General features: G+C 40.5%; 1 protein-coding gene across 3 annotated transcripts in view; it reads left to right on the forward strand.

Moving 5' to 3' along the window:
* The first annotated feature begins 524 nt into the window (after positions 1–524).
* The window catches only part of dclk2a (doublecortin-like kinase 2a), a 59,014-nt gene continuing 41,646 nt past the window's right edge, over positions 525–17,892 (forward strand). For 2 of the 3 annotated variants that reach the window (XM_023262232.3, XM_023262233.3), the window contains exons 1-2: positions 526–1,409; positions 12,742–13,079. In XM_023262232.3, the coding sequence (XP_023118000.2) occupies positions 1,004–1,409; positions 12,742–13,079 (744 nt within the window). In that variant the 5' untranslated portion in view covers positions 526–1,003. Of the gene's footprint in view, positions 1,410–12,741; positions 13,080–17,892 lie in introns of all 3 variants that reach the window. The other variant, XR_004846698.2, reaches the window with a different exon arrangement.

Below are 17,892 nucleotides of genomic sequence, written 5' to 3' on the forward strand. Positions count from 1 at the left end.
GTCTGATAGTGATGTAATTGTTTTAAGTTATATCACTTTGGACAAAATTTGTGCAGTCTTGCACAATTTAAACTGCATTTTAGGTAAAATCTACCTCATTATTTATGACATTGTGACTTTTTTTCTAAGTTTCTGTTTATTTTATTTTATTTTTTACAGTTTTGTCCTTTTTTATAATGTCTTATTGTCACTGCACAGCCTTGAGAACAGTCACTGCAAACTGTATGAGCATGTGACAAACAAAAGCTCTTGAATCTTGATTATTGTGTAGGCTACTCCTATGGTAGTCTGAGTGTTTTTGTTTTTTTAATTACAGCGTACTTTTTTCTGTTATTTCTAACACCAGGCAGAATGTACTTTGTTCATGCATCATTTTTACAGTTGAGCATGTGAGGTCGTACAGCAGGAGTGTAGAACTTCGCTGTTCAGGTCTTGCATTGAGCAGCAGAACAATAGGGAGCATTAGGACCCCGAGGCGGGGAGGCTTCCTCCTCCGTCTCATTATCCATTGATTTGACAGCTTGATCGGACGACCAGTCAGAGGAAGGAGTGGGAGAAGGAGGTGGCCTGCTTGTAGTGCGGTTCGCAGAAGTTTTGTAAAAATTCCTGGGTTGTTTGTGAGACAACAGCAGCACCAGGGCGATGTCTGTCAAAGACAGCTGCTCGTTATTCGACTCATTTTCTACCGGATGATCCCGAGCTCCTGTCGCTGTTCCTGTTGTGTTTTTTAGACAGAGAACCAGTTCATTGGATGAGTCAGTTTGGGATTCAGTGTTAATTGACTAACAGGTTATTTTTTTAAAAAATTATTATTGGTTTTTGGTTTTGGGAGCTGTGTTTTCAACGTTTAGACTCAACCAGTCGGTGCAAGTTGTGGACGCACGTGTAGTCCGTCCTCCTCCATCCGGCTCAGGACGCACCGATCCGTCAGCTCTCTCTAGATAAAAGTTGGTTTTCTGTTTGGGATTTCGTTTTAAAAGAGGAAGAGAAAGCTAGAGACAACATGTCGCTAAGCAGAAGTATTGAATTCGAACACTTTGAGGAACGAGAGAAGCCGCACCGGACGCCGAGGACCAACTCAGGCTCCGGGTCTCAGTCCGGCTCCAGAGGAAACGGTCTGGTGCCAAGCCCGGCGCACAGTGCACACTGTAGTTTCTACCGCACACGCACCCTCCAGTCCCTCACGACCGAGAAAAAGGCTCGGAAAGTGCGCTTTTATCGCAATGGTGACAAGTATTTCAAAGGTTTGGTGTATGCGGTGTCCAACGACCGGTTCAGGTCCCTGGATGCTCTGCTCATGGAGCTCACACGGTCCCTGTCGGACAACGTCAACCTTCCTCAAGGAGTCCGGACGTTGTACACGCTGGATGGGGGCAGGAAGATCAGCAGCCTGGATGAGTTAGTGGAGGGTAAGGCCGGCGATGGGTCTCATGAGTTCATATATCTCTGATTCAGATATGCATTGATTATATAAAAGCTACACGAGTGAATATAGGTTCAGTTGCTTATGCGAATTTACGCAACACACTTTGACTGCATGTGGATGCACAATGAGGAAAGTTTTCACTTTGTTCAAAAGATATATCTGCTGCACTTCAACCTATCCACTAATCTTTAGGAATTTACAGCATATTATGGATGCATTGCAGAGCTTCTCATGCATCACCATGGATTCATTCATTGACATAACTGTCCTGACATGTTTGACCCAGTGTCATGCATGCAGGCAGGCATACAGAGCCCCCCTCAATGCAGCTTTAGTTCAGGACCCAGCTCTTCTAATGTGCATGACTGTCCATTGATCTAAGCTGGACTCGCTCCTCTTACTGTAGCCTGCTCTATTTGTAAGCTTATGTGGGCGTGAAAGTGTTCTGTGTACCTCTAAGTACATGTCTGCATGGGAAGTGAAGTGAAGGGAAGTGAAGTGTGTGTGTGTGTGTGTGTGTGTGTGTGTGTGTGTGTGTGTGTGTGTGTGTGTGTGTGTGTGTGTGTGTGTGTTTTGCTGCAGGGTACACTGGCTGTTAAAATGTTTCACATTGATCTCACCATTAGGGCTTGAAAGATGAAAATTGCCCTCCCCCATCCAGTATGTGCTCATTTCTTCATTTCTTGCAGAGTAGATGTGAATGCATAGGTGTGAGATATAATTCAAATAGGAACAATGATGGTCACCAGTGCAAACACAGCCAGAGCTATGTATATGATCAGTTTGGTCTACTTAGTGAGGAGTTAGAAGGCTGAAAAAACTCTTCAACGTAGTTTTTAAGCATTAAAAGGCTGTCACGCACTGCAGAAACAAATAGAACACAGTCTGTGACCCCTGCAGGGATGGTGACCTCTCTGTAATAAGTTAATCTTCAGGCCTGGAGTGTCTGTCTGCATGAAAGCAGTTGACGACACGCACTTCAGATTCACTGATCTCTTCCTGCAGTTATTATTCTTACATACCGGCCTATTTTCATCTGACTTCCTCCTGAAGTTTAGTCTCTGTGCTGCTCTCATCTCCTATACAGATCCCCTGAGAAACTGGGCAAGATTTAGGCCAGCGCCTGATCTAAATTCTGTAGCATCACTACTTTGGCAAACTGAGCAAAGTTGTTTTGGTGCACTGACTGACACTTCAACAGCTACTTCTAGCTGTGACTTTCTTTGATCAGTTCACTCCAATCACAGAATAATGCCGTTTTACTTATCCCTCTTTCTGGCAGTGGAGATAGGTTTGATTTAAGGTAATCTTTAAGATATCTGTGTGTGAGGTCCCTGCTCCACTAGTGATGTCTGCAGAAGAATTTGAGGTGAGAGTGAATGGAAATCCGACAAATAACATTTCCAATAACAACCAGCTGGAAACAATGTAAACATTCTGCATCAATACAGAAAACTACTTGTGAGCTTGCAGTTTTTATTTATCTATGTTAAATCTGGTATTGTAGCCGAATAAGCCAAAAGAAAAAAAAATGTTGATTCCACTTTAACTGTGTTGCACTAGCTTCTTCCTTATAGGCTTTACTGATTTAATTTGACTGAAATACGCTAAAGTTATGGTTTAAGCAGAAAGGCTATTAATGATTTGGCTCATCAGACCCTTTAAAGGTGGAGTGAGCGATACTAGTCTGTGAAATTGATGAATAGCTGAAAAGAAAATCTGGTGTTCAAACACAACCCTGGCTCTCTAAATGGAAAACAAAGTGGCTCAGTACGATGCACACAACACTACTCCAGCGTGTCCTGTGGACGTCCATGCTCGTGCACAGGACAGTGAGAGTATGAGGAGCGGTATATTTCTAAGTATGCTAACTAGCTTAAAATATCACCTCAGAATCACAGACTCCACCTGTGAGACATGAATTTTTGATAAAATAACAAGGTCCTGGGTCAGTCGTAAGCATATGTGACAGCTGTCTAGTTTGGTCCCTCGAACTGCAGGTGGGCTGAGCACCACTGTTTTGTCCTTGTGTACTCATCTAATGGACAGAGAGGGGGGGACATTACTGCACAGCTCAGCAGTCTGCCTCCATTGATTGAAGCCTGTTGGGCCTCTTTTATGTGGAAACCCAATAAAGCACCATTCACATGTGTTCCCCTCATGACTGGATGGGATTACTGAGCCAACCGGTCCACTTGAACTGCTGTGCTTGTGCAAAACAACACAGAGAGGTGTAGCGGATACCGAACAGGGTTTAGAAAGCGCTTTGCAAAGTGTGGATATGTGGGAGTACATAACATGCTGACGGGGGAATTCTCGTTGGGACAGTAACAAGTTTTGCATGCCAAAGACTGTGTATTGGTGCCAAATGGGGAAATTAAACCTTTTAACGTTGATGCTTGAATTGACTAAAGATATAGCTGCATTCCAGCGTTACAAACATCTTGTATTTTATAGCTGTGTTGACGTCTTGGTGCCCTCACAAACAATGAGAAATGGGAAACGGATTAGCTGAAAATGAGCTCCATTCAGGGAAGTCGTAACTCAGATCAGTCTTGTGCCAACTGAGGAAATTCATGAATCTACGCCAGTAGGTTTATTAAGGAGAGAATCCTCAATATATAGATTCCTTCTGAATATTTCAGCAACTTATTAGGAGGAAAGAAGTTGTCAAAACATGACTTTCTCCAACAGAATTCAAGTATTCAGAACAATACCAGCATTTTAAAACATACTTTTTCGTGTAGTGAATCAGAATTTCAGCAAAATCTAATCCATTGATCTATCAAGATTTGTCACCATTGCACAGACAACTTTGGTTTTAAACATGCTGATTTCAATTATTGTTGATTATGAAGCTCAGTTTACTTAGCCACTAAGTCATGAAAATTTTTAAATGTCTCATTTGTAGAGGCTGATAGGCTGTAGCTCCAGGCTACAACTGAGCTGAATCCTTGATTTATTCATGATAAATGGATGGATGAGGCCATAATCAGCCCTGTTTTGGTAGCATTAGGCTACGCATACATTTTATGTTGTGAGCACTTTAAATGGGTTTGCTTATTATAAAAACAAAAATAACTAACAATGACATCATTTTGGCTACATTTCATTTCCTTAGAAACCATTACTGGTATTATCAAACTTTTAATTGGCTCCACCTGCAGTGTAAGTCGTGACCAAACTGTAAAAAGTGATTAATGATTCTTCCTTTAGTTGTGAATATTAAATTAGAAAAACTAAAGCCCATACAAGCAGAGAATATGTTTGTGTCATTAGATCACATAATTGTTTAGATGGCAGCATTCTTGTGAAGTCAAAATTAGTCATTAATGTAATTAATTAGAGGTTTTGTAATAAATTAATCGCAATCACATTTTTGTCAAATAGAAACATTGGTTGACATCTGAATCAATGAATAGACATGCACGTGAACTTAAACAACAAAAATGTTTGTGTTTCTGTTTATCTGCATTTTTCATCTGTACTAAAGTCACAGACTACTGCAAACTCAAAGTACAATTATCATGATTATATTCAACATTTTAAGGCTTTTTGGAAACTCAAGCACTTTTAGTGCCTTGAAAAGTGGTCTATTTTGGGATGGCTACACTGTTTGCCGGTGCCAGGACTGTCGTAGCTATCGTTAGCTCTGGTGCTAATGGCAACATGTTTTGCATTGAGGTGATGCCATCGGCTTGAAGTGCTGCCCTGATCAGAAAATTCTTGGATACACAATTTGCACGCAACCACACTTTTATCCAAGCTGCCATCAGGAAGTTTTTTTAAAAGAAAACGTTGAAAAAACCCACTTTTAAAAAGTCCAACAAGCTCAATATGGTCTTGTTTTCCAAATCAATTCAATTCAATTCAATTCAATTCAATTCAATTCAATTCAATTCAATTCAATTCAGTTCAATTCAGTTCAATTCAATTCAATTCAATTCAATTCAATTTTATTTATATAGCACCAATTACAGTCAAATTGTCTCGAGACGCGTTACAGAACCCATATGCCTGAACCCCCAGAGCAGCCCTAAGGACACAGTGGCAGGAAAACACCCTTTTAACAGGGAAAAAAACCTCGAGCAGAACCCGGCTCTATTGTGGGGGGACCATCTGCTGCTGGCCAGGTGGGTTGAGAGGGACAGAAGAGGTAGAAAGGTAGAGATAGAGGGATGGAGGTAGAGATAGAGGGATAGAGGTAGAGGGTTTAGAGGTAGAGAGGTAGGGGGGACACAAGGACCATAAAACACACAGTATAATACATGCATGATAAGACAGATGATACATGCAAAGTACAACTAACATGGAAACTAATTATAGTTTACTGCTATGGTGTACAGCTCTGGCATTAAATATACTACATATATAGCTGTTGGTAAATTCAAAAATAAGTAGATGAGCAAATCAAGTATAGTAAGGGCAATGCAGAGTAGATTGATGGAAATGGGCAGCTGGAAGCAGTGGGCTGGAGGAAGGTCAGCAGCAGCAGCATCCCACAGATGGAGATTAGGCCAGTTGGTGGGAGAACCACCACAGATCTGAAGCATCCAGCTCTGGGACCAGGGACACTCGGAGAAAGGACACAGAAAGAGACAGAGTGAGTGTAATGCAATAATGGTATATATAGTAAATACATAGGTAGTTAGAGAAGGGCTCAGTGCATCCAGAGAGGTCCTCCAGCAGCCTATAGGCCTATAGCAGCAGAACTAGGGGCAGAACTAAGGGACGTCCAAGAGGAAGACTCCAGCTGACCCCCTCAGGGTCCCCCAGTCAGTCCTAACTATAAGCTTTGTCAAAAAGTAAGGTTTTAAGCCTGGTCTTAAAAATAAAGAGGGTGTCCGCCTCCCAAACCCAAACTGGGAGCTGGTTCCACAGGAGAGGAGCTGATAACTGAAGGCTCTGCCTCCTATTCTACTTTTAGAGAGAAGTTACAGGTCACTTCTCCAAGTAAGCCTGCAGTCTGAGAGCGAAGAGTTCTGCTAGGATAATATGGTACTATCAGGTCTTTAAGATATGATGGAGATTGGTTGTTAAGAGCTTTATATGTCAGAAGAAGGATTTTGAATTCTATTCTAGATTTAACAGGAAGCCAATGAAGAGAAACCAATATAGGAGAAATATGGTCTCTCTTGCTGACTCCCGTCAGTACTCTGGCTGCAGCATTTTGGATCAGCTGTAGATGTTTCAGAGAGCTATTGGGACAACCTGATAATAAGAAATTACAGTAGTCAAGCCTAGAAGTAACAAATGCATGGACTAGTTTTTCTGCATCACTCTGAGACAGGATGTTCCTGATTTTCACAATATTTCTCAGGTGGAAAAAGGAAGTCCTACAGATTTGTTTCATGTGCGAGTTAAAGGACATGTCCTGGTCAAAGATAACACCGAGGTTCCTCACAGTAGTACTGGAGGCCAATGTAATGCCAGCCAGAGTAACTATATGCTTTGAAAGCAATTCTCTAAGATGTTTGGGGCCAAATACAATGACTTCAGTCTTGTCTGAATTTAGTAGTAAGAAATTATAGGTCATCCAGGTCTTTATGTCCTTAAGACAATCTTGCAGTCTAGCTAGCTGATTAGTTTCATTTGGCTTCATAGATAAATACAATTGAGTGTCGTCAGCATAACAATGGAAATTAATACAGTGCTTCCTAATAATATTGCCTAAGGGAAGCATGTATAATGTGAACAGTATTGGTCCTAAGACAGAACCCTGAGGAACTCCATGATTAACCGTAGTATGCTCAGAAGAGTCATTGTTGACATGCACAAACTGGAACCTGTCTGATAAGTAGGATTTAAACCAGTCCAGTGCTGTCCCTTTAATGCCAATAGAATGTTCTAGTCGCTGTAATAAAAGATTGTGGTCGATTGTATCGAATACTGCACTAAGGTCCAATAAAATAAGTATAGAGACCAGTCCATTATCTGACGCTATGAGAAGGTCATTAGTAACTTTCACCAGAGCTGTTTCTGTGCTATGATGCACTCTGAAGCCTGACTGAAACTCTTCAAACAAGTTATTCCTTTGTAAATGTTCACATAATTGATTTGCAACTGTTCTTTCCAGAATTTTGGAGAGAAATGGGAGGTTGGAAATTGGTCTATAGTTGGCTAAAACATCTGGATCTAGAGTGGGCTTTTTAAGTAAAGGTTTGATTACAGCAACCTTAAAAGCCTGTGGTACATAGCCTGTTACTAGAGAGAGATTAATCAGATCTAACATTGAGGAATTAATTAAAGGTAAAGCCTCCTTGAACAGTCTAGTTGGGATAGGATCTAAAAGACATGTTGATGGTTTGGATGTAGAAACTATTGAAATGAGTTCAGAGAGATGTATGGGAGTGAAAAATTCTAAATATCCATCTGGTCTTACAGCCAATTCTAAAGTATCTGTACTCGATGATACATCTGTGACATTTGCAGGAAGGGCCAGAGTAATTTTTTCTCTAATCGTAATAATTTTATTTGTAAAGAAGCTCATGAAGTTGTTACTGCTCAAAGCTAAAGGAATACAAGTTTCAACAGAGCTCTGACTCTTTGTCAGCCTGGCTACAGTGCTGAAGAGAAACCTGGGGTTGTTCTTGTTTTCCTCTATTAAAGATGAATAGTATGTTGTCCTGGCATTACGAAGAGCTTTTTTTTATAAATTACTAGACTATTTTTCCAAGCTACATAAACTTCCTCTAAATTAGTGGAATACCACTTCCTTTCCAGCTTTCGGGACGCCTGCTTTAAAGTCCGCAGCTGGGAATTCTACCAAGGAGCAGGTCCTCTCTGAGATAGAACTTTTTTTTTTACAGGTGCAACACTATCAATTGTTGTACGCAGTGAGGCTGCAGCATTATTAACAATATAATCCACTTCTGTGGGGGTAAAATTATAATATTTCCCTTCCATTATATCAGTAAGTGGTGCTGGACTAAATAGAGAGGGTATTATTTCCTTAAATTTAGTCACCGAATTGTCAGACAGACATCTACTGTAACGATGTTTATTCTTAACTCCTATACAATCTATTGTTGTAAACTGAAATGTTATCATAAAATGGTCAGAAAGAAGAGGGTTCCGGGGAAATACTGTTAACTGTTTGATTTCTATGCCATAAGTCAGAACGAGGTCAAGGGTGTGATTAAAACTGTGAGTTGGTTTATTTACATGTTGAGAAAACCCAATTGAGTCTAATATTGAATTAAAAGCAGTCGTAAGGCTGTCACTGTCCACGTCAACATGAATGTTGAAGTCACCCACAATAATGACTTTATCTGAGCTGAGCACTAAATCAGATACAAAGTCTGAGAATTGAGATAAAAACTCAGAGTAAGGAGCAAGAGGACGATATACAACAACAAATAAAACTGGTTTCTGAGCTTTTAAATCTGGATGAGAAAGACTGAGAGTAAGATTTTCATATGAACTGTAACTAGGTTTAGGTCTCTGGTTCATTTTTAAGCTAGAGAGGTAAATTGCTGCCACGCCTCCTCCTCGGCCTGTGATTGGAGGAACATCACAGTTAGTATGACTAGTAGGAGTTGATTCATTTAGACTAACATATTCTTCCTGCTGCAACCAGGTTTCAGTCAAACAGAACAAATCAATCTGGTTTTCAGTTATCAAATCATTTACTAACAGAGATTTAGACGAGAGAGATCTAATATTTAACAGACCACATTTAATTGTCCTGTTTCTTCGCTCAGTTGAAATAGTGGTATTAATTTTAATTAGATTTTTATGGTTACTATGTCTTTTGTTTATTTTTGAATTGTTTAATTTATTGAATTTTGGTGGTCGGGGGACAGACACAGTCTCACTAAAGCTAACTGAATTACTGGAGGATGACAGCTGAGAGGAAACTGCAGAGAGGTGTGGAAGACTACAACTCTGCATCCTGGTCTGAACTCTGGGTTGTCATGCTTTAGGAGTTCTAATAAAATCAGCCATATTTCTAGAAATGAGAGCTGCACCAGCCAAAGTGGGATGGATGCCGTCTCTCCTAATCAGACCAGGTTTTCCCCAGAAAGAGCTCCAATTGTCTATAAAGCCAACGTCGTTTGCAGTACACCACGTAGACATCCAGCGGCGAAACGATGACATACGGCTAAACATGTCATCGCTGGTCAGATCAGGCAGGGGTCCAGAGAAAACTACGGAGTCCGACATGGTTTTGGCAAAGTTACACACCGATGCCACACTAACTTTGGTGACCTCCGATTGGCGTAACTGGGTGTCATTACCGCCGACATGAATAACAGTCTTACTGTATTTACGATTATCTTTAGCCAGCAGTTTCAAATTTGCTTCTATGTCGCCCGCTCTGGCCCCTGGGAGGCATTTTACTATGGTCGCTGGTGTCGCTAGCTTCACGTTTCTGACTACGGAGCTGCCAATGATCAGAGTTGGTTTCTCAGCGGGTGTGTCATTGAGTGGGGAAAAACGATTAGAAACATGAAGCAGTTTGTGATGTGCCGGGACAGCGGGCTTGAGCTTAGGACTACGTTTCCTACGAACCGTCACCCAGCTACCCTGAATTCCCGGCTGCTTGGGAGCTGCTAGGGTACGGCTAGCAGAAGCTACACTAGCAGCTATGCTATTGCGGTCCGCACTGGCTAAGGGGGCCTGGCTAACACCTAGCGGGGTGTTTTCCATGGTGCGGAGCCGCGCTTCCAATTCAGAGAGCCTCGCCTCCAAAGCTACAAAGAGACTGCATTTATTACAGGTATTGTTATCACTAAAGGAGGCAGAGGAGTAACTAAACATGTGACACACTGAGCAGGAAAGAGAAGGAGAGGAAGAGGGAGAAGCCATGCTAACTGCTAAGTGCTAGGCTAGCGGACAGAGATAACAGATTAACTTAGAATTAAGTACTGAGAAGGTGCTTGAAGAAAACGAGTGTATGTTACGATTCAAATATTACCGCTACACAGATTTAATGAATATCAAATTAGATGGAGTGGATAAGCTACAACAGTCACAGAACACAACACAGCGCTACAACAGGAAGTGACGCAATACGCTCACCGTAACGTCAGACGTCAGCAGCAAGCATTCTCTGGTAAATTAACAACCAGATACTGATGTCCCTCACCATATCCCTCACTGTCCACCAAACTGACTTCACTCAGTGCGTCCTGTGCATCTTCTTTATGGCTAGCAAACAGACTTTAGGTTCATTACTGCCACCTACTGGGCTGGAGTGTTCACCAGTGCTACCGTTGTGCCATAAATTAGGAAACTGAGAAAGGTGCGCTTAAATGCATTGCTTTTTCATCGCGTAATTTTTTTTCTGTAATTAACAAATCAAAATTAATGTCTTAAAATCCCAGCTCTAGTCCAAATATTAACACTGTATTAATGCAAGAAGTGTCTGTTTACTGACATGGCTTGTGTTTTTGTTCGTGACAGCTGTGTGACCGCTGCAGTAAAAACTGACGGACTCTGTTAAGGTTGACCTCATCTGTTGGCCACATGAGGACAACAGCCAGTGGCGGGTGGCTGAGGCTCCTATCGCATCTCTGAGGGGCGTCGGGGAATAGACGGTTGCTAAACGCCATCTGAGGGCATCTCAGGATCATTTTCCCCCAGATAAATGACAGCCTCTGTTATATTTTGTTGTAGTGTTCAGCCACTGCTCCATCCCTCCAGCTGTGGCCTAGCCTTTTAATTAGCCTTTGGTTAATTGCAAGCTTAATAAAACCTGCTGTCACGGGACATGCTGTCTCATTTGGACTTCCTGCTCTGCAGCTCATCTCGTTTGTCTTGACACATATCCTGTATCCAAAAATTCACAGATGGGATTGATTCCTTATCAGAGAATTAACTAGTTACCAAAAGAAGAGGAACATGGCACCATAAATGGCCAGCTTTAATGAAAACATTTCTGTGGTATGTAAGATTAGAATATGCTTTAAGCTGCTTATAAATTAGCACCAGTGGAGAGCTTCATTGCTACGCAGTTCTTCTAATGTAGCAGACTCAGCTGCTGAGCTTCTTGTACTGATACAGACATGAGTAATAATGTAATGGCCATACTCTGCAAGGTACTGGCTGCACTACACTTGGTTCACTGCTGGTAAGACATCGTTTTACCAAGCCTTGTATTTTCTCAGCTTGTACACGCTGTTCTTTTCTCAGAAAGCTTTGCTGAACAATTCTGTGAGTCTTGTCTGTAAAAATCTTCACCAAATGACAGAGAATATTCACTTTATTGAATGAAAAGCACAATATTGTTTGTGATGTTAAGTGTTTCTTAGAGGGGGGAGGACGGTTCCTGGACACTGAAATAGTTTTGTAAGAAATGTAGCATGAACAGAAAGTATTCCTAGTCCTGTTCCTCCAGAATGGCAGTGAGGAATCACTGATCCAGCACTCAGCCTTCAAAACACTTGCCAGAAATTCCTGCTTTGGTTTTCATTTACCGACCGAGCCCCTGTTCTCGTCGCAAGACTTTGTTCTTCAGGGGAAACATTTGCGTGTTAATGTGTTCAAATGGAATGCTGGCAGATAAAACAAAATGCTTTTTGCTTTGGAGGAAGGCCAGTGCAGCAGCTCAACAGCTGAAAGGGAGAGAGGACGGTATTGCACTGCCTCTCAATGTGCTTTTTTGTTTCAACTGGAGAATGTTAACTCTTTGTTTTGTTCAACTCTTTCACCTAATGCCATGTGGAAGCAATACTTTATAGGTCATATATGTAAGGCTGATTCTGTGCAAGGCATGTGTGATGACCTTGAATATTTTTTATTTCGTTTGTAGTATAGTGCAAACTTAAGGTTCTGAAAGTTTGTATGCTTTATTTATTTAGTGCCATAAATAGTTTTTATTTATCTCTGAACTCTATGCAAAGGGAAGCCAGTAAAGAAAAAGTAATTCAGAATAAACATTTGCTGTGCTTGCCTTTAGCTTTTGCCATTTCGCCTGTGCTCCTAGGAGCACATACACAGTGTTTCAAGTTACTCTGCAGGTAGACAGCATCTTAAAGAGCTTGCCACAGCCCCGCTGATTCAGGCTGCAATACTTGCTTCAGGCTGTTCATATAATCCCATACTGAAGAGATGATGTTGAAATCAGGGCTCTGTGTGGCCATATCACCTGTTGCAGGACTCGTGTTCTTGTCACTGAAGATGCCGGTTCTTCATGACTCTTTATGGCTGGTTGGGGTTGCAGAGTGAGCAGATTGGGGCTTGATCAGACAGTTTTATAATTGTGTTGTGTGACGGATGAAGTTCCAACAGCACTTTTTGTGGTAATGGGGGTCAAAGATGTCACAGTTTTTATTGTCTATATACCTCATAGAGCTTGTTTCTTTCTCCAGGTGAGAGTTATGTGTGTGCCTCCAACGAAGCCTTCCGTCGTGTGGACTACACCAAGAACGTAAACCCCAACTGGTCAGTGGGCAGCAAGACCGGTACATCACGCTCCCTCTCCTCTCTCTTCCCGCTGAAGAACGAGCTGCAGCGCGAATCTAAAGACTTCATCAAACCCAAGCTGGTCACGGTCATCCGCAGCGGCGTCAAACCCCGCAAGGCCGTTCGGATACTGCTTAATAAGAAAACGGCACACTCCTTTGAGCAGGTGCTCACCGACATCACTGATGCTATCAAGTTGGACTCCGGAGCCGTGAGGAGACTGTACACTTTGGAAGGCAAGCAGGTACGTTTAGTAACACTCCAGTCTGAGAAGATTATCAGTATGCCATGTACGTGAGTGTGCAGTTCAAGTCGAGGACTGCTAGAGTCAGTTCTTTCATTTTGATGCAGGAAGTGGTATCTTAGGCTGTTTTTACATCCAGTATCCCTTTATTTTGTTAGATGAAGCTGCTGGCAGGTCGCAGTGCCATATCTTTCCCATTAAACATTTGATTTGAATGGAACAGTGATACAAAATAGTGCAAAGGAAAGAAGCCCACAAGTGAGGAGTATCATCCTTCAGTATAGATGCAGGAGACTTGGCTTGTGCAGTGATCCACTATGCTAAAGAAATCCCCTTCATGTAATTCTTGATTAGTGGACACATCGTCTGCTTGAACAAGGACACCAAGTCCTAGTGTCCACGTTGGGTGATGCCCACCAAATCCTATGCCAGTAATTACTACACCAACTCATGACAAAGCAGCAAAACTAAGCATTTTCTTGTACTCGCCAAACAATGATCTCACTCACGACAGTTGCATAACTTGACAGTTGGAGCAAGATGAACATATTGTTTTCAATGAGACGAAACTGGACGATGTGCATATGAGAACCAGATGGAATTGCAAAGCTGAGCTTATCTCTAAAAACCACTGATTTATAGGTTTCAGCTGTGTCAGCAGTCTAGGTAATTACAGTCCATTTAATCAGCTGTACAAAATTACACGCCACAGTTATTTCAACAAAGCACTAATGAATACACTTTAGAGTTCAGGCCTTTTGCCATATCCATCACTATTGTATCCTCCAGTCTCCTATTGCACCATGTGAGGCTGTTTGTGCTGTAATCCTATCCATCTGGGACACATATATATTAATGTGTCCATTTGAAATTCTCATTGTGGCCTTCCTGGTGTTCACAGATGAGATGAGCTGAAGCACATGGCATCCCTCATCAAAAAGATTTATATTAATGTCTCAGCTGGTAGAAGTCTGAGATAATAATAATTAACATATATATAATTTTAACGCTCATCTTTTTGTTAATAATCAGCTTTTTGATTATCAGCAGGCTCTATTAGATCTTTTAATCTCAACCTGATTTAGTCAAACACACTTGAAATATGGCAAAATTTATGATGTTGCAGTATATTGCTTCACTTTAAAAAGAAATTTCTTAATTCTGATCATGATAAGATAAGATAACCTTTTATTAATCCCACAGTGGGGAAAGTGTAAAAGTAGACCAAAATATATATATGAGTACTAAATCAAAAATGAACATGCATTGCACATTTCAGGAGTATTGCACAGATTTTTTGATGAATAGAAAGATACTGATAGAGTACTATTTTTGCCCAGATTGTATATAAGTAGAAGGACTAAGAAAATAGCATATATTATTATATATGTAGTAAAATGGCTATTGCACAGGGTTTTTAAAGTGCAAAATATTCATAATTCGTCATGTATGAGCCAGTGAATTTTTGGGTTGATTTTGCTTGTTTTCTGCCAGCGTATTAGGGAAAACACGTTTTGAAAATGGGAAACTTTATGGAACTCCAAGTGTGTGTTGATGAAGAAGAGATGTTCATGAAAGGCCTGAAGAAAAATTGGGTGTTAACTACATATTAACTGCCAATGAAATGGCCAAATAAATTGTGGTTATTGTATTAAGTGTCACAAGCGGCGTTAAGCTTAAAGTGTTTGTTTTCGCTGCTTGAATGGTTTATATTAGGGTAGCAGTTTTGCTTATGCTTTGCTCCAGATTGCTGTAATTGCCCAAATTGTGTGTTTATTCATAAAGTCATAAAAATCAATTGACTGGAATGAGCCCTTTAGAAAGTAGATGCTTGATGGTTGTTAACTGCTGGCTTGCTATTCTTTGCTTTTGCTTTGGAGCTCAAATATTGCTTCATTTTAAAAAGGGCTGCATGTTTTAAATGGAAAGATCTGCGGTTAGAGTGGTGCTGAAGCATACAAAGCATTCGGAAACATCAAAAACCACCAAAAATGCATTTCTTTAACAGTGAGAGGTGAGAGAACCTAATTTAAACTGAAATTTTACCTTAGAATCAAAGTCTGACAACCAAAACAGCTGATGTTTGTTTCCTTTGAGTCGACAGGAATCTTCCTGGGCTGGACAGTCCAGACAAATGACTCATGAGAATTGTGATCTTTATCACCTCTGACGGAGCCGAGCCAGCATCCTTTCTGTCCGCCTAGCACCGTACAACCTCCAATGACCTGTTAGCATTACATAACAGTGTCCAGAACATTGTCATATTTATTTACATTATCTTAGCTCAAAGCTTCCTGCAGGGGATGGTCTTGAACTTGACGTCTCCCTCTGTGCCTATGAAAACTGTAGAGAGATGTGACTTTACACACTTCAGACACTTCTATTTCCATCTCTTAGTAGATTACAAGTAGATCACCATGCAGACCAGCTGTTCTTTCCAGACACGTCATGTTTTGAATTGCCAGGAGGAATGTATCTTTAGACTTTATGGGTTACGTCTACTTACTTTAGTGCTTGTGATGTGCTGTCCATCCTGTCTTGCCTCTTGTTTTGAGAGAAGTAATCAGTTGAAGTGAGAAGAGGCAGGCGGAATATTACGGTGATTGAAAGGGACATTTCTTTTTTTCTTTTTTTAAGCAGGCAGCTGCAGTTTGCTGGGATGTGGCCATAATGTCTCTGTGAATTTAACTTGTGGTAGAAGTGGAGAAGCCAAAACTGACAGCTTCAGTGTTGTCTGGGGCGGAGAGAATTAAAAGAAAAGTGGTGTTTTATATTTAATCTTTCCATCCCCACCTTTATTCAACAAGCTTCTGTTCCATCAAAATCTGTACCTGAAAAGCATAGTTTATACCTTACACACATGGATATAGAAGGAATTGGATTATTAGTTAAAGCTGTTTTAGAGAAAAATACCATCATTATCATGCTGTGTTACAAAAAAAAACTATATTCATGTCGGCATTTCAGTTTCGCACATAAATAGACTAAAGTTGTGTTGTATAATCAGAACGAAAACTATATTAATCACATTATTATTCATCATTGCTCACTCATATTTTCTACAATGCTGTGCAGCAGCAGCAGCAGCAGCAGCAGCAGCAAGAGCTGTATTAAAAAAATCCCAAACCACACACCAACTCAGGCCCTCTTAGTCAACCATAATGTTCTTTTATTAGGTTGAAGATGGATCGCAGCCAATTCAACCACCAACATATGACCAACCTTTATAGCCCAGTGAATTCAGCAGGGTTGGCTCCAGAAAAAAAATGTGCTTTTCTTCTGGCTTTGTATATTTTAAATCATAAATTAGTCATTTGTGGAGGTGATTCACATGTACTGTGTAGTATATAGGAATTATAGGTTACAGATGACACATGACACAACTCATGCTGACAAGTGTGTCATTTAGCTTCCTTAGATATTCACCACAAGGGTTTTCAGTGATAATCACACAGGCCAGTAGTTACGGCAGTCTTTTATTTAGCCTGCTTTGACAGATGATTTCTGCTCTCTGCTGGAGCATAAATCCATCCATCAATCTGCGCTGGTGACTTTCTCCATCATCACATGAATACTGATGGATCCGAGAGTTTCTGACTCTTAAACATGGTGTTAACAAACACCTAAATACTTCACAGCAGCATATTTTGGTTAAGATTTCATTAAAATAATCAGTCTTCCAGGTTGATACTGTCACGTATCAGCTTTGTCAGTAAAAATGATAAATTGTGGCTCATTTCTGTTAAATGAACCTGAAAACAATATCCAGCCACTGCATTTGGAAGAGTTAAGTGAACAGGCTTGTTTTTGTTTTAGATTAAAGTTTAACACTTTTGAGTCTTAACTGGCATTTACAATGTTTGAGGTGAGAATATTCTTTTCAGCAGCTGGTTGCAACTCTAAATTTGGTATTTCAGTCCCATTTTGAAGTCAGGCATTGGAGGGAGTGTTCTTCGTTTAAGAAAGCTAATGTTTTCTGTATCTTTTGATTTGTGTTAGTCTCTTGGCTTCAGCAGGATTATCTCCAAATTAAATGAAGAGTGTAAATTAGAGGTTTAACCCATCAAGTCTGTAACCTGATCTTGAAACTGAAGCTGGACGCCTGATAATACCTCGTCCATCATAATTAAAGTCAATTCAGATTAAGTCAGTGAGTGCTCTCTGTAATATGGGCTTCTTTGTGCAGCGTAAATTGTAATGTGACACCATAATCTTTATTCCTAAGTACTGAAGACTTGGGAAACTGAATAAAATGTGTTAGCTTTAATCTTTTCCCAGAGAAGACATATTGTGGTAATTTGGCAGCGATATTTGTGTTGATCCCTCTGTCATGGAGCCTTTCTACCCTGCTGAGCCTCTTTTTACATCCTGTGGTGCCATATTGGTGACCACATACACTAAAAGCAAATTCACATATTGTTCATGGTCTGAGGAAAATCATGAATCTCCAAAAAATCAGCTTTTTATGTGGAAAAAAAGAGGAAAAATGTTTTGTTTTCATTGTTGTGAAGATTCATTTTTAGCCAATGTGTTAAGATGTTTATTTAACTTTGTAATAAGGAGAGTTTTCTCAACCTTGACAGAGCAATTGTTCAGTTTCGGTGCAAAATTTTAACTCGCCAAATTTTGCTGGTGTTTAGCCTGATTTGAAACATAGTGAGTATAATGCAATAATATTCAACAGAATCACAGCGTTGAACTCCAAATTATACAGCTGACACCATATCTCTGTGAAACTCCAAACAAAAACTGAACATTATAACCAATGTTAAGGTAGGATTTGTTGCTGGATTGTTTCATTAGTTTTAGATAA

Source organism: Amphiprion ocellaris, chromosome 4 (genome assembly GCF_022539595.1).
Source record: "Amphiprion ocellaris isolate individual 3 ecotype Okinawa chromosome 4, ASM2253959v1, whole genome shotgun sequence".
Taxonomy (NCBI): Eukaryota; Metazoa; Chordata; class Actinopteri; family Pomacentridae; genus Amphiprion; species Amphiprion ocellaris.